General features: G+C 42.2%; 3 protein-coding genes across 3 annotated transcripts; all 3 read left to right on the top strand.

Moving 5' to 3' along the window:
• Nucleotides 1-1,346: 1,346 nt before the first annotated feature.
• Nucleotides 1,347-9,959, top strand: nek9 (NIMA related kinase 9). Its single transcript, XM_083997662.1, has 23 exons — nucleotides 1,347-2,142; nucleotides 2,772-2,949; nucleotides 3,057-3,112; nucleotides 3,190-3,260; nucleotides 3,371-3,476; nucleotides 3,874-4,005; nucleotides 4,113-4,223; nucleotides 4,309-4,373; nucleotides 4,487-4,537; nucleotides 4,630-4,822; nucleotides 4,919-5,063; nucleotides 5,164-5,364; nucleotides 5,526-5,572; nucleotides 5,698-5,859; nucleotides 5,955-6,063; nucleotides 6,154-6,315; nucleotides 6,439-6,606; nucleotides 6,691-6,750; nucleotides 6,841-7,022; nucleotides 7,135-7,290; nucleotides 7,419-7,523; nucleotides 7,607-7,660; nucleotides 7,758-9,959. The coding sequence occupies exons 1-23, from the start codon at nucleotides 1,957-1,959 to the stop codon at nucleotides 7,935-7,937; spliced, it is 2,880 nt and encodes a 959-aa protein (XP_083853788.1). The 5' UTR covers nucleotides 1,347-1,956; the 3' UTR covers nucleotides 7,938-9,959.
• A 2,337-nt stretch (nucleotides 9,960-12,296) lies between these two features.
• On the top strand, nucleotides 12,297-13,540 carry acyp1 (acylphosphatase 1, erythrocyte (common) type). Its single transcript, XM_083997663.1, has 3 exons — nucleotides 12,297-12,381; nucleotides 12,616-12,703; nucleotides 13,191-13,540. Exons 2-3 carry the CDS (start codon nucleotides 12,623-12,625, stop codon nucleotides 13,404-13,406), a joined length of 297 nt encoding a protein of 98 aa, XP_083853789.1. The 5' UTR covers nucleotides 12,297-12,381; nucleotides 12,616-12,622; the 3' UTR covers nucleotides 13,407-13,540.
• A 1,347-nt stretch (nucleotides 13,541-14,887) lies between these two features.
• On the top strand, nucleotides 14,888-21,124 carry mlh3 (mutL homolog 3 (E. coli)). Its single transcript, XM_083997863.1, has 12 exons — nucleotides 14,888-17,622; nucleotides 18,492-18,593; nucleotides 18,702-18,781; nucleotides 18,869-18,973; nucleotides 19,055-19,139; nucleotides 19,228-19,296; nucleotides 19,393-19,501; nucleotides 20,227-20,386; nucleotides 20,467-20,490; nucleotides 20,592-20,670; nucleotides 20,771-20,922; nucleotides 21,021-21,124. The coding sequence occupies exons 1-12, from the start codon at nucleotides 15,099-15,101 to the stop codon at nucleotides 21,090-21,092; spliced, it is 3,561 nt and encodes a 1,186-aa protein (XP_083853989.1). The 5' UTR covers nucleotides 14,888-15,098; the 3' UTR covers nucleotides 21,093-21,124.
• Nucleotides 21,125-21,643: the final 519 nt, after the last annotated feature.

Below are 21,643 nucleotides of genomic sequence, written 5' to 3'. Positions count from 1 at the left end.
TGGTTGGCACAATGTAAAAATGAATGGATGAAGCAACCAATATAATAATAAATTGGACATTTAATTATAATATATTCAAATTTAAGAAGATAGCATGTATATGCATGCATATATTTGCATGTATAACACTAAAACATTTAGGCGTTTAAGCATTTAAGGCGACGAACAAGATAACACGTACACAGAACATCAAACAGTAAATGATTTGAGCTTTTTTTTTTTTAAAGAGAAAATATTCAATGAACATAGAATTTATTCTTAAATATAGCATATCACCTCTTTGTATTTTTATTTATTTCTATCTCACTGTGTCTTAGATTTGCGGTGTGGGGTGGATGCAGATTATTTACATTAAGGCCTATATAGAATCACTGGAATTACAGTATTGGCATATACAGGCTTTGTGGCCCATTTCACTGCATAAGTCATGTGCCCATTTCTTGCACTCAGTGCACTAAATTGTATAAAATTATGTTTAATCACATTTAATATATGTATACTGCATGTTGGGGTTGGTTTGTGTGTGCCAACCAACCCCGACATGAGTGTGCCAACCAACCCCGACCAAAACAAACCCACTTTTGTGAATATATGATGTTGCCCAGTTAACATCACTCATCAAAGACTTTCAAGTTTCATATCAAATTGAAGCTGACTCCTATCTCTACAAACTGGAAGTAACACATTTCCAATATCTTTATCCAAAGCAATTTTATAACACTTTAAGTGCGGGAGGCAATTTTTTACTTTTGGTACTAAAAAACAGATATTTTGCCCTCAGCAAAAAAGTGAGTCATTTTCAGATGTTTTAACAAACTAGATAAGTGCAGCTCAAAAAGATGATCATTTTGATGCCACATTTGTGAGTCTGTGACCAACAGGAGGCCAGAAAACAGGGGTGTGCCAACCAACCCCTGTAGCCAACCAACCCCGGTCTCCCCTATGTGTTGCTAGATGTGAAAACCATGTTGACAGCTTTCTTAAATGTGTTTTAAATCAATGAGCAGCTGGACAGCTTGATGAAGATTTTGATATTATCCCTGTTATTGTTTTTGTATAAATGATAAATGGTGCTTCTTGTCAGATAAAGTTGATAATGGTGATAGAAAAAAGTATAGGCTAGGCCTATTTGAAATTAATCACTTTCATTAACTAGCATAGCCTACCTATTAACAGATTAAATAGCCTAAGTAAAGTTTTTTTGATATAGGCCTAGTCTATGTGATAGCCTATTGTTTTTAAGTAGGCTAACGTATGCTTCATGTTTACAAAACTAAAGATGTGATACACACAAAACGTCAAGACAAGAGATCATGTAATTTGACAGTTTCCGGGTTTGAACGCCAGGGAAGGATGGACGTTTTTTTTCGGTGTGTTGTTGCCTCTTTATCAAGTGTCAAACCACTCCCACCGACTTAAACCTCCCTGTGGTTGTGTATTAGTGAACCAGACTCACTCGACCACTTTCAGTCAGACACGTCTATGAATCAGTGGAAGGATTCAGCCACACCGGACGGTGCTGCACTTTCTTCTTGTTATTGTTGGCTAAGTCAAGCTAAACAGACGGTTACACATCAGCGGAAACGCACTGTTCCGGATTTCAGCGTAAAATACGCCACAGCACACCTGGGCGTTAGACGTTTTATTTTGAAAAGTGAAAAAGTTGGCCGAACGTCCTAATTGTTGCCGCGCCGCGCTTAACGGCGGTACAACTACTGTAGTTGCACGCATTTTGCTAAGTTGTGTGTTTTCCTACATTGTAGCTATATTTTAAGTGGCCTTCAGGCGCCTGGTTGCCACTCTTACTTTGACAAGTCCTCTTTCTTTCTAACCGACACTGGTAACATGTTAGACGCGGCGCGAGAGGCTTTGTAGTGGGCTTTCAGAAAGACTTGTTGTTGGGCCTGTTCGTGTTATTTCCATCACTGCCACTGGCTAACCAGTCCCTAAACAGAAATGTCACTAGAGGACTACGAAAGACATTTCGACTCGCTAAATTCAGAATTGGGTGGCGGGTCTGTGGTCAGTGAGCGATCAGCATTGGGCACATTTAATGGCGAAGAGGAAAAGTTGCACTACATTCCTATCCGGATCCTCGGGAGAGGGGCGTTTGGTGAAGCAACTCTGTACAGAAGAACAGAGGTGAGTCCTGGTTTTCGCAGTCCCACAGAACACTTCTCTCTTCTCACTACACGACTACAACAACAAAGCCGACAAGAGAGTGTTTTATTCAGGGTTACAACGTCCCCGCAGCTTTCTTTTCAGCAAACATGGGGTGTTGCATTCAGAAATGATGAGATCCTCTCCTTACATTGAAAAGACACTAATACAGTAGCCTACAATCAGAAATAGTAGCCTACACCACTAGGCTACATATAAGTGTTGCATCTTTGTTGTCTCTCTGGGTTATTGTGATTGACTGTACAGTAGCCTATGTGCCTGGCTGACTAAATTCCTCACTGTTCCTCTGTTTCCATACCCCTGTGAGAAATTCTTGAGTGTGAACAAGATAAATAACTTTCCCATGCCCCGCTTCTTTATCCTGACCACAACTGCCACCCCTTCCTCTAAAAAAATATGACAAAAGACATTTTTCTTGTTGGTATAGGTAGATTTAACAGAAGAATGGGTTAGGGGTTAGGTATAGGCTCTGTCTTACCTTTTATTAACCTTTATTTATCCAGGTAAAATGTTTGAGAACAACCTCTCATTTACAAACATGACATGGCCTTGCATATTTCTAAATGACATGTCTCCTCTGGCTCCCCCAGGACAACTCTCTGGTCGTATGGAAAGAGGTGGAGCTGAACTCACTCTCAGAAAAGGAGCGCAGAGATGTCATGAATGAAATCAGCATCCTCTCCATCCTGGAGCACAACAACATCATAGCCTACTTCAACCACTTCATGGATAAGAACACCCTGCTCATTGAGTTGGAGTATTGCAATGGTAAGAAGAAGATAACACTGTCACCGTCCACCTTGAAGATTTGGTAAAGATCAGTTTGAATGCTGCTCAGCTGTGACAGAACGCTAAACGGCCTTTTTTCGTCACAGGAGGGAATCTGTACGATAAGATCGTCCAGCAGAGGGGGAAACTTTTCACTGAGGAGGTAATGTTAGAGGAGTGTGACACTGCCGGCTGTTCATTTCCCACAAAACAGACTATGACAAATTTACATTTCCTTAGGTGGTCCTATGGTACCTGTACCAAATCGCCTCAGCAGTGGTCCACATTCACAAGGCGGGAATATTACACAGGTGAACCCTTGAAGCCCACTCATTGAAAGCCTCTGGCAGGTTGCACAGCTTTCTTTGCCGTTTCAAAACGTGCTTCTTTTTGGTAATGCAACCGTTCTGTTTCGTTGCAGAGATATCAAAACTCTGAACATTTTCCTGACCAAGACTGACCTCATTAAGCTGGGCGACTATGGCCTTGCAAAGAAGCTAGACTCTGAGTTTTCAATGGCAGAAACTGTAAGTTGTGAATTTCTTTCCTATCAACATCTTGAATCAGGAGGCTGTGATTAAGTAAATATTCATCTAATGGGACAGTGGTAATATACCCTCCTCACTGTAGTGGCTCTATTGGTGTTGTTGTAATGTGTTCCCTGAGTTTGTGCATGATGTTTTGAAGGTGTTGCCATACAATTTCTTCATTCTCTATGACATGTTGATACTGACTTTGATGAGAATCTTGATGGTAGAGTTGATCACAGATCATATAAGGCTGTCTGTGTTTGTTGACTGCAAATTAACTTTGCGAATGCTCACTATTTGAGGCATGGAGGTGCACAATTTCATGGCATAGATGCTTCTGGATCAGCTTTCTTGTACTAATATTTTTGCGCTCTTTCCTCCTCTGTGAATCCAGTGTGTGGGAACTCCATATTACATGTCACCTGAGTTGTGCCAGGGAGCAAAGTACAACTTCAAATCAGACATCTGGGCCTTGGGTTGTGTAATTTTTGAAGTCTTGACTCTCACAAGAACATTTGACGCAACGGTAGGGTTGCCCAAAAAAAAAAGAAAAGAAGTTATGATTATTTGCATTAATTCAGAATATTGGGTTTGTTTCACCCAAATGAACTGATTCTCCATGTGTCCATACAGAACCCTCTCAACCTGTGTGTGAAAATAGTCCAGGGCAACTGGACAATGGAAGTGAACTCAGATGTTTATTCATCTGCACTGATCAAGCTGGTGTACGAGTGCCTCGATCAAGTGAGTAACACGAAGCACCTAAATCAATGTCTTGTGTCTGTTAGGGATGTCAATGTCATGTTCTTGTGTTCATTTTGTGACACAGGATCCTGCAAAGAGGCCGACAGCTGAGCAGGTTCTGGACCAACCGTTCATCTCTTCCTGCCGACAGTAAGTAACTTGAAAGAAAAAAAAGTTGTTCTTTGATTTCCTTAATGGGAAAATGTTTAAAATTCTGTTGGATGCAATGACTATGCAGTGAAGACAGTGTTGCTCTCTCTTAGGGAGCTTGAGGAACGAGTGGCCCTGCTGAATTCAGCAATGAAGAAACCTAAGTAAGCTATACTTGTTTAATATTCTCTATTGTGAAATCCCGTCGGTGGCCTTCAAGTATGAGTTCATACCTGATAATCTTTTTGTACCACAGGCTGAGTACAGTGACTGAAACGCCTGTTGCAGTGGTGACCACCCGCTCAAGAGAAGTCTACTTCTGGGGGGGAGGAAAGTTCACCCCACAGAAAATGGACACGTTTAAAGGGGGCAGCAGCGCCCAACACGTGTGTGCAGGAGAGAGCCACTTCGCAGTGGTGACGGTGGAAAAGGAGCTGTACACGTGGGCTGTGAGTATCTGGGACAGGTAGAATGACGCTAGTTGTTGTTGCTGCAGGAAACTTTTTCTCATCTCTCATCATCTTTCTTCCTCATCTTTTTTTCAGAATGTCCAAGGTGGAGCCAAAATGGTGGGACAGCTGGGCCACGGAGACCAGGCCTCGTACCGGCAGCCAAAGAGGGTGGAGGAGCTTCAGGGCAAGGCCATTCGACAGGTGGCGTGCGGGGCCGACTTCACTGCCTGTATCACCGGTGAGTGAAGAAAGCTTCCTGTGAAAAGAGGAACTTGAGAAAGAGAGATCTGTAAAGTCACACCATTCCTCTAATGAGCCCTCTGTCGCTGCTTTTTCAGATGAGGATCAGATGTACATGTTTGGGTCCGACTACTACGGTTGCATTGGCGTGGAGGGCGAGCACGGCATGGAGATTTTGGAGCCGGTGCTTTTGGAGTTTTTCGAGGAGCGGCCGGTCCGTCAGGTTTCGTGCGGGGACAACCATGTGGTGGTCCTGACTCACAGTGGGGAGATCTACTCCTGGGGCTGCGGAGAGTATGGTACATAGGGTTGTTGTATTGTTTTGTGCTGATGCCATTGCCTGTGCTGGGTTTGTTTTTGCTGTTATAAGTGCACCCAGCAGGTGGAGACAGTGGCCTTTTTAATATGCAGTGATACTAAGTGCTCCTTGTGAAAAAAACACTCTGTTTTCCTGCTGCAGGGCGTCTTGGCCTGGAATGTGAGGATGACTTCTCTTCTCCGATGCAAGTGAGTAACATTTCGTTCCCCATCCTGTCATATTCCTGACTGTGCTGAAGCCTCATGGGATAGAAAGTGTTTCAAGCAATATGGTACAATAATCAAAAGTACTGTCTGTCCTCTGGTTTTCTCAGGTGGAGATCCCAAAAGGTGCCACCATCGCCTCGGTGTCATGTAGCAGCGATGGGACCTTCTATTTGACAGAAACTGGCAAAGTCCTAGCTTGTGGAAATAATGAGTTCAACAAGCTGGGTCTGAACCAGGGGATCTCTGGTCTCAAAAATCACCCCGGAGAGGTACGAGTGTAAACATAAAGGACTGTATCAATTTAGAGACGTAAGGTGATGCAGCCATGTATTTATATGCTTGGCTTATTGTGCAACTAAACCAGGGCTACCAGGGGATCCCGTACATCACCACACTGACCTTGGTGAAGCAGCTGTCGCGGTTCACGATCCAGACCATATCTCCAGGGAAAACCCACACAGCTGCTATCGATGGTACTGCAGAAGACACAGGCTGTTTCTTTCTTGTCTGCATGATTGTCAGAATTTAAAAAATAATAATAATTATGATTTCTGCCCCATCAGAACGTGGTCGTCTGATAACCTTTGGTTGCAACAAGTATGGACAGCTGGGCGTGAAGGACTTTAAGAAACATCAAGGTGTCCAAGTCCTTGTTGGACCCTTCGGAGGGAAGACAGTGACGAAAGTGTCGTGTGGAGATGGCTTCACCATTACAGCCACTGAAGGTGAGAACACATATAATGCAGCAAGGCATCTGTGGCTATTATATATTTATACGGTCTATATAGTTTCAATTGTGTGACTATATTATATCTCCTGTGTTTTTGATTATCTTTATGTTCTCTCAGACAATCAGATCTTCGCCTGGGGAAACGCAGGAAATGGGCGGCTTGGGATGCCCCATGAAAAGGGGTTTGGTTCAGAGGTCTGCCCCGCCATGCCAAGGCCAATCTTTGGGTCCCTCCATCATGTGCCAGACCTCTCTTGCCGCGGCTGGCATACAGTTATCATTATGGGTTGGTTATGACAACCACACTACAACAGCACACTACACCTAGGGAAGCAGCCGACTGACTTACTGTATTATTTCTTCGTTGCAGAGAAAGTGCTCAACTCCAAGACCATTCGCTCCAACAGCAGTGGAATATCGATTGGTAGTGGTGAGTGCTTCTCAGTCTCAGTCGCTGATTCATTTTCTTTGCCAGAGGAATAAGTCTGCATTTTCAAGTCTGCATTGTCTGTGTATGAAGGACTGGGCCAGGAAGCTTCTACATCCACAGTGGATCTGGACATGGAGCCTGGTGCAGCGACCGAGTGTCGTGACAGGGTTCTTGGGGGTACGCGGGAGGTTAATACAGAAGAGGGCTTCACAGGGTCAATGACGTCAATGGCAAAGACTGGGGACAGCTCCTGCCCTCTCTGGCTAAGAAAGGTTTGTCATGATGAAAGCACCAAGGAATAAGTCAGTCTTTTGATTGAATCATAGAACAGAGATCTTTGAATGGAGAATCAGTGCCCAAGTTAACCAGGTTCTCATCCAACAGGAGCTGGAGGACGCGGAGTTCATCCCGATGCCTGAAGGGTCTGAGCCATCGACTCCTGACCAGCTCTCCTCTTTCTCTGACAGTGTCACTCTGCCTTATGAGGAGCTGAAAGAGCTGAAGGCTGCTGCAGCAGCAGTCAGTAAGAAAGACCTATCGGTAATGCTATACAACTCTTATTCTCACTGATTTAGACATTATGTTCTCCAAATAAACAGGTTGACTAATTTCACATTATTGTTGTTCATGTCCACTTTGGACTTTTTGCTCTCTGGTTGTCTGCACAGACTAAACGAATGGGCTGTGATAACATGAACGGACTGGAGGATGGTCGTGCCTGCAAAAAAGGAGAATCGGGTGCATGCTGTGGTGCTAGTAGAGAGGTCACACAGGTATCAGATTTACACTGTGCTAATAATCAACTGTTGAGAGAATACCATCACAGCAGCATTTAACTGAAGAGTATATTTTACAGCTGCGAGAGACGGTCGCTCGTCAAGAGATGAGGATCCAGACGCTGGAGAAGCAGGTGAGACATTTTTCTCCAAACCCACACTCCTGTCTCAGAGCCAGCTTTGATCCATGTGCCCACAGAACAGCACAACCTTTGCTCTTGTCGTCCGTAGGTCAACGAGCAGCAGAGGGAGAATGAGAGGCTTTGGGCAGCAATTAATCGCTCAGCGCTTCGGGAAGCAGGATGCGATAATAACGGAAACCATCACTCTGAGCGTATACCAGGGGACGGAGGAGGACGGGGAGGGGGCTTCACAAACCACGGGAGCAGATCTGCGGGAGCCAGCGTGTGACCCTCAACCTGCGGATTTCCAGATCACGGGAGAAGTGTCACAGTTCATAGCACATGTTGAATTAATGAGCTGGTCAGGTGGGAGGTGGAGGTTGGGTTAGAAGTGCGGTAGAGTGCATCCTCTTGCCCACTCACAATGGTTACATAACAGTATACATGTTTGGCAGAGCGCTTAAGTTGCATGATTACATTTTAATGCACATGTAATACTGTATAATACCTTGCACGCTCTCACATGCACACTTTGTGTTCACCTGGGTGCAGGGATCTGGCTAGTGTCTCCACAGACTGAAATGTTGGCTGGATTCAACATGAAGCATCGGACCTTAACACCCGCGAGAGACAATCTGATCATAGTGTTACTCTGCAATGTGAATGTTAAGTCCATCTGTTGGCGGTGTTGTTGACTTTTACTGATGTCAGAATCGAGGCTTCAATCCTTTCTGCCAGATATTAGTATTTATCATGCAACAGATAAGACCAGCTCATGCAAATAGGAAACCATTTGCTAATGCATCCAAAGTTTATGCTTCCTTTTTCTCCCAACTGTCAGATTGGAAGCCAGTATAATGCTTAATATTGGCAGAATCTTCTAATGTGAAAACAAAGCTTTCTTGAATATCACTTTGATGATAGTTTCAATTATCTCCGCCATGGAGATTATATTGTCACCCATGTCGGTTTATTTGTCAGAAAGTTACGCAAAAAAAAAAGTTCTCAACTGATTGGCCTGGAACTTGGAGGTGGGATGGGGCCATGGTCCAGGGAGGAGCGTGTTAAATTGTGATACGATCATTTCCGAGGAATTTCAATTACTTTTCTCTGAACTCTGATGTACGGAGGTCTGTCTTAGGACTCTTGAGTGCCTATCTAGTCAAGTGCCAAAAACAATATAGCCTATACTTTGTCATATTTACCAGAAACATTAGCTATAACCTATTCTAATTACGCCGTGCAAATATATACTTTTTAAATTTGCGAGTTTTATTGTCATATTAAGAACATTTGTGTGAAACACAAAACTACTGATTTATTTTTTAACAAGTAGGTTACTTTTTTTCTTGCCTTCTTTTACTCTTGAGTTCTTGTTGGCACAGCACATGTAGGTCTATCCTCTAACTATATGTATGAACACTTGAATAGTTTTCTTAGAATGTGGAAAACGTGGTCTTGACAGCGTTTATAATTTAGCTGACCTTGCAGCTCTAATGTTCTTGTTGCCTTTTTTTTTTTTTTACTTTTATCTGTCTTTGGTACTTTCAGAAATGTTTTGAAAAGAAAGCGTTATTTGTGAAAGCAAATATTTGCAATTTTGCTTGAGATCCGTTGGTTTTGTTTATTTTGTGTGTGTTGTGTAAAACCCTTTGTCATATTAAGATTGCAAGCTGTTAGCTTGTGAACTAGCAGATGTCAACAGTATAACACTGGCAGTGCAGTAAAATGCATAGTTAAGTACAGTACAGTACAGTTGGTGTGCCTTACAAGCTATTGAAACCAAAAATTTGAGCAAATATGACAAATCTGTGCCTTAGGTGATTTTTTTAATACAATATGTTGAATGCATTTGAAATATAGTTTACTTTTTTCCAAGGTTTACCAAATATTGTGGGGATGTAACGGTAACAAACACTCCTCTCACAGTCACACTGTTGCTTCCTGCTTTGTGGAAAAGCCATAAATAAAACTAACATCCGTCTTTTGTTATGTGTCTACAGTCAATATTTCCCACAGTATAAGCTACAATATACTCTATTTCTACATGCTGATATTTACATGGGCTTTCCTTGTAAAGGGCTAAAATGATCTTACTCAGTTATGTGTCATTGGGTGATGTATTTAAAACAACAGAGACAAGAGGGATACAATCAAACAGTTCAGAGACTATTAACAATAAGATAGATTTACTTTAAAATCCAGAGGATTTGTTATTGAACTGGTCCAGGGGCAAAGCATCTGGGTCTCTTCAGGGTCAGCACACTTGGATCATTTTTACAGTGTAGGTCCAGCCGGGAGTCGACGTGTTGTGTTTGCCTTGTGGTTCTGTCTTGTGCTCTTTTTCTGCAAAATCTGAATAAAAAGACATGAAACACCTATATGAAAAACAGTCATATTTACTTCAAATAATCAGTTGATCATCCTGCACATCTTTTCATCAGTCTCCTTGCAGGTGACTCTATACACCCAATTTGTAATATCATTATGTCATTATACAACATTATATCACTTTATAAATTCATATTTCTCGCAGGCTTTACAGAGGTAAAAATGTTACTAGCCTACCTCTGGACTTTTGCTTCTGCTGTGAGTTTTCCAGTACTGCTCAATGGCAGATCCTTTGGTCCTGTTAACATAGGAGTTGAAGACTTGACGGCGTGACTGCTTCACTTTTTCACAGATTCGGACATGCTTTTCCAGCCTGTCACTGTTAAACTTCCTGTTGCAGATTGTGCAAGTCACATGCTGGATGCTGGTGTTTGTGCTGCCCATGTGTCCCAGCTCCTTTTCCTGTGGTCTGTTTGAATCACATGGGCCAAAATCCAATGGGAGAGTTGATTCACCAGATATTCTACATTGTAGACCCCTGTGGTTTTCTATAGCCAGTTTCTGAGCGAGTTCCTCTTCACTTATGTACGGTATGTCTTGTTCATCATCTGAACAGTGCATCTCTTTATACATTTTGTCCATATATTCCTTCTGTCTTGGCCAAACTAATTTTTCAATGGAGATCTTATTTTGTTCCCTTTCTTTTGCTTTCTCTAATCCATCCTGTTGCCTCACATGTGCTTCACCTTTAATGTGTTGATCTTTTTCATCCCTTTTTCCTCTGGTATGCTCTGTCACATTCTTCCATTTTAATTTGTTCGGCTCTCCACTCACTTTTTTCTTATAAACTGTATCTTTAAGAGTCCCTTCATTTCCAGTTATTTTTGACCGTGGACACTCTGTCTCCCTTCTTCTCCATCTTGCCCCCTCTTCTTCATGTGCATTTCTCATTCTGTCCTCATTCCTCTGATCTCGCTCCCTCCTAATTAGTTTGAAATCCTCCTCACTCATCATAACATCATTACCGGCAGCAGCTTCAACACTATCCCGCTGGATCTTTTGTCTTGTTATTTCCTCAACCCTCCTCAGCTTCTCCTGTACCATGAGCTTTTTTGCATAAATTGCTCTGGCCTCTGCCAACTGTAGTTCTCCACTGGACGGTCTGTTTGAGTCTTTTTTTGGATGCTGGGATTCAGTGGTCTTTCTGGTGTCATTTAAATCATGTTCTCCGGGCAGGAACAAGCCTCTTGGTTGTTTTGTAATAGTGATTTTTTCAAAATCATGGAGATCAAATGAATCCTCTTGTGTCCTAGGACTGGCAGTTCTTCTGTGGTATACAGGCTTGTTTGGAAATGGATGACCTACTTCAGATACACCACTACGTTGTACCTGAGGATAGACATTTTCTTGTCTTTGTCCTGGAACATTGTTCCGGCCTTGTGAACTCTTCCTTTTGTATGTGCTCATGGCTAAAAATTGTTCAGAAGGTTTTTTTCTTTTAGATGGATCCGTTGTTCCAAAATTCAGAAATCAGAAAAGACAGATGAGCCCACCACGTCAGTCATGGAGGGTTTCTTCTTGTATAATATACAATCACAAGGGAAAGAAAACAAAAAATAAATCAAAGTTAAATTAGATTCTCGCATTAAGCAATTCCATCAATATATTTAGCCTCGAGTCAAAAAATACACATTAGAGGAAATACAGAAAAAAACAAGATAAGATACAAACTGTAAAGGCAGGAGATACAAATGGAAATGTATTTGCACTGGTGTATGGCTACATCTCCACACTTCATTCATGCCTTTGAAAACAATAATATTTATGATTGATAATTACCTGATAATATTGATAGTTGTGCTAATTATGATAACCTCCTAGCACATTGCCAAGTGTTTATTAGCCCAGGTTTTCTAATGAGAAAGATTGTGATACACTCAGAAAAACTCAAGAACATGAAAGCATGTTGCCACCTTTTAAACCAACATAGAGAAATGCTTAGGCCTATTAACGTTAATGCTGATTTCTTATTTCCTGTTGATGCTAACCAGGTAGAGAAGTCAATGTCAGGAAGAAAAACATGGAGCAAACTACCCTCTACTTACCAGTGTCAAGAAAAAATGTTCCCATAATCTTCACATGGATTTCAAACAAAAAAATGTCAGTCTGTTGTGAGTCGTCTGAGTTTAATAAATCTAAAAACTGGCTTTATCTGAAAACCGAGGAGCTCCCACTGTAACTGCTGCGGCCCCTTCAAGTTTATATGCGTTGCTTAGCAACCACATGTCTGGTCCGTTCTCTGATTGGTCGACGGACCGTCACTTCCTGTTTGGTTCATGTGTTTTCAAACAGAGGTCTGGTCGAGCTGGACGGTCTTCTTGTTAACTTCTGACATTACTCAGGTGATAATCTGACTGTTAGTTGTCTCTGGTTTACATTTAACACTCTGAATGCGAAGCTAAATTTGAACTAGTTTGCTCGCAAATTGTTAGAATAGAAGTGAATCTAGTGTTAGGCTGTTAGCATAGCTTGTAGCTGTAATGTAGCACAGCATGATGGGGTCCTTACAGACAACACAGCGGTTTTATGGTTTTTACTTAACTTTAGGCTACTGTCTTTTTCTCTTTCTGTTACAGGTCCATTATGTCCGATGAAGACCTAATTTCAGTGCATTATGAAATTTATGGCAGAGTGCAGGGTGTATTCTTTCGGAAATACACACAAGTAAGTGTGTGGAGTTTTAACCTATAAGTAAAGTTTGGCCTTGACAAAAAAAAAAAACCCGAGGGACCCTACCTAGCTTTTTTCGGGATACTTTCATAGACTAATCACAGTATTGATGATAAAGACAGTGATGGATGTTGAAAATTCTGGTTAGTAAATTTCCCTTTCAGTCAAGATTGTTTGTACTACAAATGTGGCCAGTTAAATATCAATCAACACCAAGGCTGTAGAATAATTTGGTTTTGTAAAGGATAACTTAAAGAGAAAATAATGTGCCATATTTTAACAAATGAATCATTTACCCAATGGCTTGCCAAGCATTATGCAACAAGACAGCCTTTGATCAATGAACAATAAAATTTGTATTGTCTTTTGTGCATCTAATGAGGCAATAGAGACCACAGGGTGTAGCAATTTATGAGCCTGTTATAAAAGCAAGTCCATCTCAATCATATTCTCCATCATAACCATTCATGTTGTTCTCCAGTCAGAGGGGAAGAAGCTTGGCCTGGTTGGATGGGTCCAAAACACAAGCGCAGGAACTGTTCAGGGCCAGCTCCAAGGACCACGCAGCAAGGTGAAGGAAATGCAAGAATGGCTGAGATCCACTGGAAGCCCCCAGTCTAATATAATCAAGGCGGAGTTCATGAACGAAAAAACAATTGACAACCTAGAACACACATCTTTTAAAGTAGTGAGATAAATTAACTTACAGACTGTGCCTGTTATATTAACTTTAAAACAAATGTGTTATTTATTTAGTATTTTCATTTTTAGGATTTTTAGGAAGGCAACACATATAATGACAGTTCAAACTGTTACTGAAACTGTATCTCCTTAACGTGTATAACATATGGAATTACATAAATAAATGGAGAAGTCCTTCCAGCTGGCTTCATGTTTGAATATTTTTGCAGTAACAACGAGGAAATATTTAATTTGTTAAATTTTTCAAATCATCAGTGTCAGAAGTGACCACATAAGTAGGCAGAGACTGTTAATCTGTACATATGCAAACAAACCAGTCGTGCAAGGCACCTGCTGAGTAACTACGCAATGACTTGACCTTGAAATCTGTCACCACCATCTTCATCAGCCTCCATAAAAACTGAGGGGGGGCTTAACGAACACCACTTACCACTTAAAAGGGTACTGCTGCCCTCCTTTGGCAAAGACAGAGCTCTGCAGACGACTGGAGAGACATTTCCAAAGCTGTAGAGTGAATCAATCTTCAATTGATCCATTGCAGGGATACACATGATGATCTAATACCAAAACAAAGTCTATCTTGTTAGTAGCGTGTTTTCAAAAGACATTTTAAATGGACATGTCAGTGCAGAAATCACAAAGAGGTTCTAAGTTATTCCGAGAAAACATAGAGGCACATTTGCAATTTCAGAGTTTTGGTCTTACTTGTAAATTATCATATGGAGTAGAGGTGGCAGAAACAGCTAGTTAATACCATGTGTGTAAAATGATTTGTCTGCTGCCTTAATAGGCATTTTCCCAGATGATGTGAGGAAAAATCACAGCACATGTGTAGGTAGTAAAATGAAATAACCAACTCTTCCTAATCATCTTGTATCATGTTATATATGCTGGCTCATTGTTGCTGTTGTCTTACTGGGACACTTAAGTTTTATGACCAACACCTGTGCATTTTATATCATAACTGCTGTGTAAAATACCTTCAGATTGACAGTGTTACAAACTACATTTAAAAAGATTGAGAAAAATAAACACAATTAAGTATTACAAGACTGACCAGACAAAAATAATATTCTTTACAATACTTTTTGAGTAAACTTTGAAGAAAATGTCACTTTCTATTCAAACAAATGATAGTATAACTATACACTAACCATGGGTTATGAAAGGAATCATTCACAAATACGAGAAGACACGTCAAGCTCCAGGAATCAGCTGATATATTTCTGCCACTTAACAAACTTTTAACTTTAAAATATGGGGATTTATATTAATTGTGTCCGTGATATAGCACACTTCGTACAGTGGATGGCGCTGTGCAAATGACAAGGTGCTTACAAAGAAGAAGACGGCCGAGGTCCTTCACTCCAGAAGATGGCGCTGTCAACTTCGACCTTTCCTGTTTCTCTCAGTGTTTTGGTCTCTTATTCTCACGTTGACTGAAACAGTCAGCTGGGTTTGTTGTTTTTAGTTTGTTGGTGTTTTTAACACGTTTTATTTAAAATGTTATCAATGAGTTTTGAAGAGTTCTCGTTGGAGCTCATGGAACTATCTACCGTTGGTCTTACGTAAACGTAACGGACGTTACTAGTAGCAACAGACCACAGTTGTGTTGCGGCTGTGTGTTTCCTATCGGGACAGGTTGGACAGGTAGGAACACAAATATACACAGAGAGAACCGAGCTGTATGAACACCATGATTAAGTGTTTGCCCACAGAGGTCCAGGGTAAACTCCGCTCCGGGGTCGCCGTCCCCTCCCTGCAGCAGTGCGTCGAGGAGCTGCTGCTCAACAGCGTCGACGCCGGGGCGAGCTGCGTGGGAGTCCGGCTCAACATGGAGGCGTTTAAAGTTCAGGTGATCGACAACGGCTCGGGGATGAGCCCCGAGGACATGGAGCTCGTGGGGAACAGGTACCACACCAGCAAATGCAGCTCCGTGGAAGACCTGGACGAGCTGCGGTGGTACGGCTTCAGAGGAGAAGCCCTGGCCAGTCTGGTGTCTCTGGCGGCGCTGGTTGAAATCACATCCCGGAGCAAGTCGTCAGCGAACACACACGTGAAGATGTTCAAGAACGGGAAAGGCTTGGATGTCTTCACGGCAGAGACTACCCGGCCGTCTGCGGGGACTACAGTCGTCATCTGTAACTTCTTCTACAACATGCCGGTGCGGAGGAAGAGGGTGGATGCTGTCCTGGAGGGCGAGAGGATCCGACACAGAGTGGAGGCTGTCTCTCTGGTGCATCCCTCTGTGTCTTTCTCCCTGAAGGATGACTGCACAGGAGCCATGACCGTGCAGCTTCCCAAAGCCAAAGACACTTACCACAGGTTTGTCCAGATACACGGCCTGGGACGAGCACAGAAACTGGGAGAGATCGGCTACACACATGGCCAGTTTGAAGTGAATGGCTACATTGGCAGAGAGGGCCACTACAACAACAGCTTACAGTTCCTGTATGTCAATGGGAGACTGCTGCTGAAGACGCAGATACACAAGCTGTTGAACTTCCTCTTGCGCAGACTGAGCAGCTCAAATCAGAAAAACGACAGTCCTGATGGGCAGTCTGCCATCAGGAGTCCTAAACACAAACGAAACCCAGATCTGCATGGAGTATATGTCATCAATATCAAATGCGCTTACTCAGAGTATGACATCTGTCTCGAGCCCGCCAAGACTTTGATAGAGTTCAGAGACTGGGATGGCATTTTGCTCTGTGTTGAAGAGGCGGTGAAAGTTTTCCTCAGAAGGGAGAACTTGGTGGCTGTGATTTCTCAAGACGACATGGACTGTGTGTCTCCTCAACTGTTTGGCACTGACGGTACGGACCAGGAGGGGAATAATAATAATAATAAAAGTGCTGAAGGTGGCCAAGCAACTAGCACAGCGTTCACAGTAGATTGCAGCGTCGGAATGAAACTGGCATCTGAATCTGTTTATCGTAAGCGCAGGGATGTCTCAGAGGATGGTGTTTGCCAGGAGTCTGATCTGATGGACTGTGGAGAAGTCGAGGAGGCCGAAAAGATGCCTGCAAACGACTTGGAAAAGCCACAAGGGGAGGATTGTAGAGACGAGCCACATCTGGATGAACTGGAACCTACATGTGAAAATAAAAGAACTGAAGTGGAGGAGCCAACATTAAGTAAAGCTGGGGAAAAGGAGATTTTAAAGAGCACTACCTCAGCCTGCAATGTGATTTTACCAAACAGCACCACCCAAAAAATCCAGGCTGATTTTAAAAGCATTGACCAACTATTACCTGACATTCAGGATGCGGTAGAACATAGACACGCTTTGACAAGTAACAGAAAAATCTGTTTATCTGATTCATTTATGCATCAAGGTCTACAAACTAAGGACCTGACCCAGATCAATAAGTCAGTATTTCAGCAGCACAAAGGTGAGGAGAGATCACTGGCATCAAAGCACAAAATTTCACTGGATTCAAGCCGTGACGGAGCTTCTCTGAAACTATGCAAAGACTTTGATCCTATCGTTCCTGCAAAGATTCCTAGATTTATATCCTGTCAAAGGATTTCTTTAAATAAAGAGTCAGGATCTCTTGACCAGTTTAGAAAAGAATTTGGTAAATATGATGAAATGAAATTACCCTCGTTGGACACTCATTTAGAGAACAATGCTCCGCTTCCTCAGGAAAATTGTCTCAATTCGAATCCCCAGAATTTGTCAGTTTGCAAGAAAGATCAGCAAGATGTTGACATTACACAGCCACAAGAAACGGAGACACAGAGCAGTTTCCAAAGTGCAGCAACCCCCTCAGTTTTTACCAAGATAAAACCAGCCTCAGCTCAGAAGAAAAACAAAACATCTTTGGCTGCTAAACTGTGCCTTTTGAAACAACACAGGACTGAAACATCAAAGGCGTTATCACACTTTTCCTGGCCGACCTCACAGGACAGCGTCTGTCTCAGTAGTGGTAAGGATATCCAAGACAGTAACAACAATGATAATCCCTGTGACACTGCACTGGATACACACTCGGATAACAAAGGTACAAACTCTGAACTGGGTGAGAGGGAAGAGGATACAACATCAGGCGACTGGATTCATCACTATGACACATCTGTGGGGAAGAAAGTTTACGTCAACACAGTGACTGGGCTCAGCACGTACGAGGATCCATCTGCTGAAGAAACACAAGTGCAGTGCACATCTGACGTCACCAATCTGGCAGTCAGCGTCATCTCGGAAACAGGTACGCTGGTAGGAATGTTTGTGGACATATTAGTAATGGGAAATAGTTGTTGTGTCATTCCATGACAAATCAACAGAACCTCTCAAGCACACACTGTAGCATGGATGGTAAAAAAAGAAAAAACTTATGGACCTTTTGCAAACATTAATGTATTATGGCCACAGCCCTTATAAATTAAACAAGATACCAGGCAAAACTTTGGCGAACTAATTGTTGGGTACAATGACACAAATAATGTTAAAGGGATAGTTCAACATTTATGGCAAATTGGCCCATTGCCATAATCCCTATAGTTTTAGGACTTTACTTTGTTACCTTTAATTGTCGGTGCAAGCTGTTTTTAGAACGGCGGGGCAGAGCCGTAAGCTACCTCGAAAACTCTGTCTCGCAACGTTCCGTTATTATCTCATAGCGTGGTGAATGTGCAGGGCACAACCTGTCCACCAGAGCGTTTGGAGTTGTTGGAGTGTGTATTTGATGAGTTTGATGAGGGAAACAAAGAAATTCCATGAGCCTCCGTAGCATAGCTCTGAGCAGCTCGCGGCTCTGCTCCGCCATTCTAAAAATAGCTTGCACCAACAATTAGCCTAAAGGTAACGAACCTACTCCTAAAACTATGGGGATTATGGCACTGGGCCAATTTGCCAAAATGTTGAACTATGCCAAAATGTTGAACTATCCCTTTAAGTATTAGGTAAACCCAGACCGTCCCAAGATGGTCAGTTGGGAAAACTCTTTAAATTCTGTTGATCTGCCATCAAGTTAGGTGTGAAAGAAAACTTGCACTGTGATTGATTTTCAACCTAGAAAATGGATATGCTGTCAAGTGTCAGCCATGATGCCCATGTTTACTTTTCCTGTTCATGTAGGGATGGAGTACAGGTGTTACCCATTTCAGGTGGATCTAGTGTTGCCCTTCCTGCCTAAATCCAGGACAGAGAGAGTGCTTAGTTCAGGGCTGGATGACAGAGGTACCTCACAGCCAGACCAGACTGTAGACTGAGAGGCCCTAACACACACTGGACAGAAATGAACGCCAGCTCGTTTGTGTTTACATCTGCTATTGTCTGCCCTCACAGATGACGGTGGTGAGAGCTCCAATTCACTTTCATCGATGTACTCTAAATGGAAGAACCCTGTGTTTGTCCGACCTCCTATGGTAAATAAATAGCGTTCACTTTGTATTAGAATTCATTTTATGAGCCTTTTGTTGTTTTAATTATTAATCATGAACTGCTGCCCACAGGTTGGTGTGGACATAACAAGTGGACAAGCCGATGGACTGGCTGTTAAGATCCATAACATCCTGTTTCCATACCGCTTTTCTAAGGCCATGATTCACTCAATGAAGGCACATTTCTTTATTTGACTATTCTGACAAACTTAAATTCATTTGATGCAGTGAGGTAATTGCTATTTAATGACATTACAGGTTATTCATCAAGTGGATAAGAAGTTCCTTGCATGTCTTATCAATACAAGAGACGAAGAGCCTGCAGCACACACCGAAACTGAAGGTATAGACTGGAACTTGACTGTTTCTGGTTTATTTGTCGTTTTGCCAATGGCTCATGCAATTAATATTTGTGTGTATTGAAACCACAGGAAACCTCCTTGTGCTGGTGGATCAACATGCTGCGCACGAGAGAGTTCGGCTTGAAAATCTAGTTGCAGGTACAAAACCGCACGGTGCTAATTGTGAGAATTAGATGTGAAATGAATAATGTTGTTGATGCGATGCTACTGTCTCAACTGTATGTGCTGCTACAGATTCCTATGAGGATGACCCAGATGTGTCAGGAGAGAGACGCCTGTGTTCCTCAACCATCCTGCCTCCTCTTGAGATCAGTGTAACAGAAGAGGAGCTCAGGCTGCTTAGGTGTGCTTATCTGCTGTTCGTATACAATACCTGTAAAACCAGTGGACTGACTTAATGGTTAATACAATTGATTTTCAGAGCATATAATTATAACAGTATATAAGACCCTTCAATCAATACTTCAACATAAGTCACTCTTAAGTCAGACAATTGTGTCCATTTAGTGAAAATAGTCCACATTATTTGTTTTTATTTCATTACGTTATATTGTAGCGTATACAGCTTGTATTAAAAGGTACCAGTTACACTTGCTGCAAGATCTTAAACCCATTAGACTTAAGTACACAGGTTGCTTTTGTAGACTGTATTTTTCTTCTACTCAGCGTCAAAAAAAGTCATGTCAGCGCTACCTTTGGATGGGAAGAGCTTAAATAGCAGTTCTGAGTAGTCGGTGTGGTCTCTGTCTGATTCGGACTGGAGGCTGATGGTTCAGTAACAGCCAAAATCTGTATTCTGTAATCTGTTAATGTATTAAGCCACCATTCATCAATTGCTATGCGCTGTTGCCTTGTATTGTTGAAACATGCGCACATTTCTTTGATTTAGGTCAAGCTGTACCATGCAACCTTTAGACTCTGTTTACCTCCGTGACTATAGTGCAAACAGCTTAACCTCCCACACAGTTAAGATCTTTTCCTAACCCAGTTTGTGCTAAACCACAGACATTATAATGTTGCGTATAATAAATAACAGTATTAAAGAATTGTGTGATCTTCCTCATACAGGTCTTGTCAGGTAGATTTACGCAAACTGGGCCTGGAAGTGAAATTCTCAGACGCAGCAGACCCGTTAGTATTCGTGGGGAAGGTACCAATGTGCTTCGTGGAAAAGGAGAGCAACGAGCAAAGGCGGGGGAGACCGTCTGTTATCAAGCCTATCGTTGAGGTAAGACTTGTGAAACCCGATTAACTACATCACTCAGCTCGCTAAGTGATGATTTACCATTTTGCTTTATCCCACATCAGGAGTATCTTCGAGAGCAGATTGAGGTAAGTTTGCAAATGTCTCTTCTACCTCCTTAACTTTTGCAGCACAGAGGATCTTAGTGTTTGATGGAGGGTAAAATGTATTGTTTCTCTTTCTGTTCCAGTTACTTCGCTCAGCTGGGAGAGTCAGAGGAACTTTGCCACTCTCTGTGCTGAAAGTGCTTGCCTCCCTGGCGTGCCACGGTAAAATTACATTACTCTTATCCCTTAGTTCATTTTTCTCTGCAATGACAAGTCTCTTGCCTTCATACTTGTGATTTCTATACATGTGTGCATTTAACAGGCGCCATCAAGTTCAATGACAGCCTGAGCAGAGATGAATGCCACAGCCTGGTAGCATCCTTATCTTCCTGCCAGCTGCCCTTCCAGTGCGCCCATGGTCGTCCCTCCATCGCTCCCCTCGTTGACATCCTGCATTTGGACAAAGACCAGAAGGTACTAGACTGGAGCAACACACTTTGGACCAAATGTAGTATTCAAGGCGTCGTACAGCGCAGCTATCTGCTGGTGACTAAGCATTCTTCTCTCTGCAGGAGTTACAGAAACCCAACCTGCAAAAGCTGAGAAGAATGCATAAAGCCTGGGAACTCTATGGAAATAGATAAGTGTATGTGTATGTGTGTGTTATGTTTTAAATGTGTAGTTTCATGTCAGCAAAATGAATTGTAATTTATATATAAAAAAGACTTTATTAAACATGTCAAAAATGAATAGTATTTAGTTTTTGTGCACTTCCATTTACTCAGGGACATCGTTTCATCACCAAGCACACAAAGAGATGCAATGCTAAAATCAATCTTAAGGTGACAGTAGAAATGTAGTTGTGGTGATCACATAACTATTCAAAAAACTTGGAGTGCACTTTACCAAGCAATAAAAAAAAACTCCTGCCATGCAGATGATTTTGAAGAGCATCACTCGTACACTGGTGGAACCTGTTAAGAGTCGACCTGTCTTTATATGGTAGGGAGACCAGGATGAAGCTTTACTTGCCTCACTGCCCTCAGCATTATGACAGGCCGTGTGCTGCACTTTTCTATCTTTATTGTGTAATTTCAATCCATTTGGACCGCCTTCCCTTTGTCCTTTCTTCCCTCTGTTGGACAAATCCTTGAAAAATATAATTTATGAATATGTAGGCTATTTTATTTGTATG

Source organism: Trachurus trachurus (assembly GCF_905171665.1).
Source record: "Trachurus trachurus genome assembly, chromosome: 22".
NCBI lineage: Eukaryota > Metazoa > Chordata > Actinopteri > Carangiformes > Carangidae > Trachurus > Trachurus trachurus.
The sequence above is the reverse complement of the archived record's forward strand: the minus strand, read 5'-3'. Positions and strand labels throughout refer to the sequence as shown.

What these genes read in the sequence shown, in the direction of transcription:
- nek9 (XM_083997662.1), top strand. Translation starts at nt 1,957, where the DNA reads ATGTCACTAGAGGACTACGAAAGACATTTCGACTCGCTAAATTCAGAA. An exon ending in CACCATTACAGCCACTGAAG is followed by an intron (nt 6,316 to 6,438) that starts GTGAGAACACAT and finishes ATGTTCTCTCAG; the next exon opens with ACAATCAGATCTTCGCCTGG. An exon ending in TCAGTAAGAAAGACCTATCG is followed by an intron (nt 7,291 to 7,418) that starts GTAATGCTATAC and finishes TTGTCTGCACAG; the next exon opens with ACTAAACGAATGGGCTGTGA.
- acyp1 (XM_083997663.1), top strand. Translation starts at nt 12,623, where the DNA reads ATGTCCGATGAAGACCTAATTTCAGTGCATTATGAAATTTATGGCAGA. An exon ending in TCTTTCGGAAATACACACAA is followed by an intron (nt 12,704 to 13,190) that starts GTAAGTGTGTGG and finishes GTTGTTCTCCAG; the next exon opens with TCAGAGGGGAAGAAGCTTGG.
- mlh3 (XM_083997863.1), top strand. Translation starts at nt 15,099, where the DNA reads ATGAACACCATGATTAAGTGTTTGCCCACAGAGGTCCAGGGTAAACTC. An exon ending in CAGCGTCATCTCGGAAACAG is followed by an intron (nt 17,623 to 18,491) that starts GTACGCTGGTAG and finishes CTGTTCATGTAG; the next exon opens with GGATGGAGTACAGGTGTTAC. An exon ending in TGTTTGTCCGACCTCCTATG is followed by an intron (nt 18,782 to 18,868) that starts GTAAATAAATAG and finishes TGCTGCCCACAG; the next exon opens with GTTGGTGTGGACATAACAAG.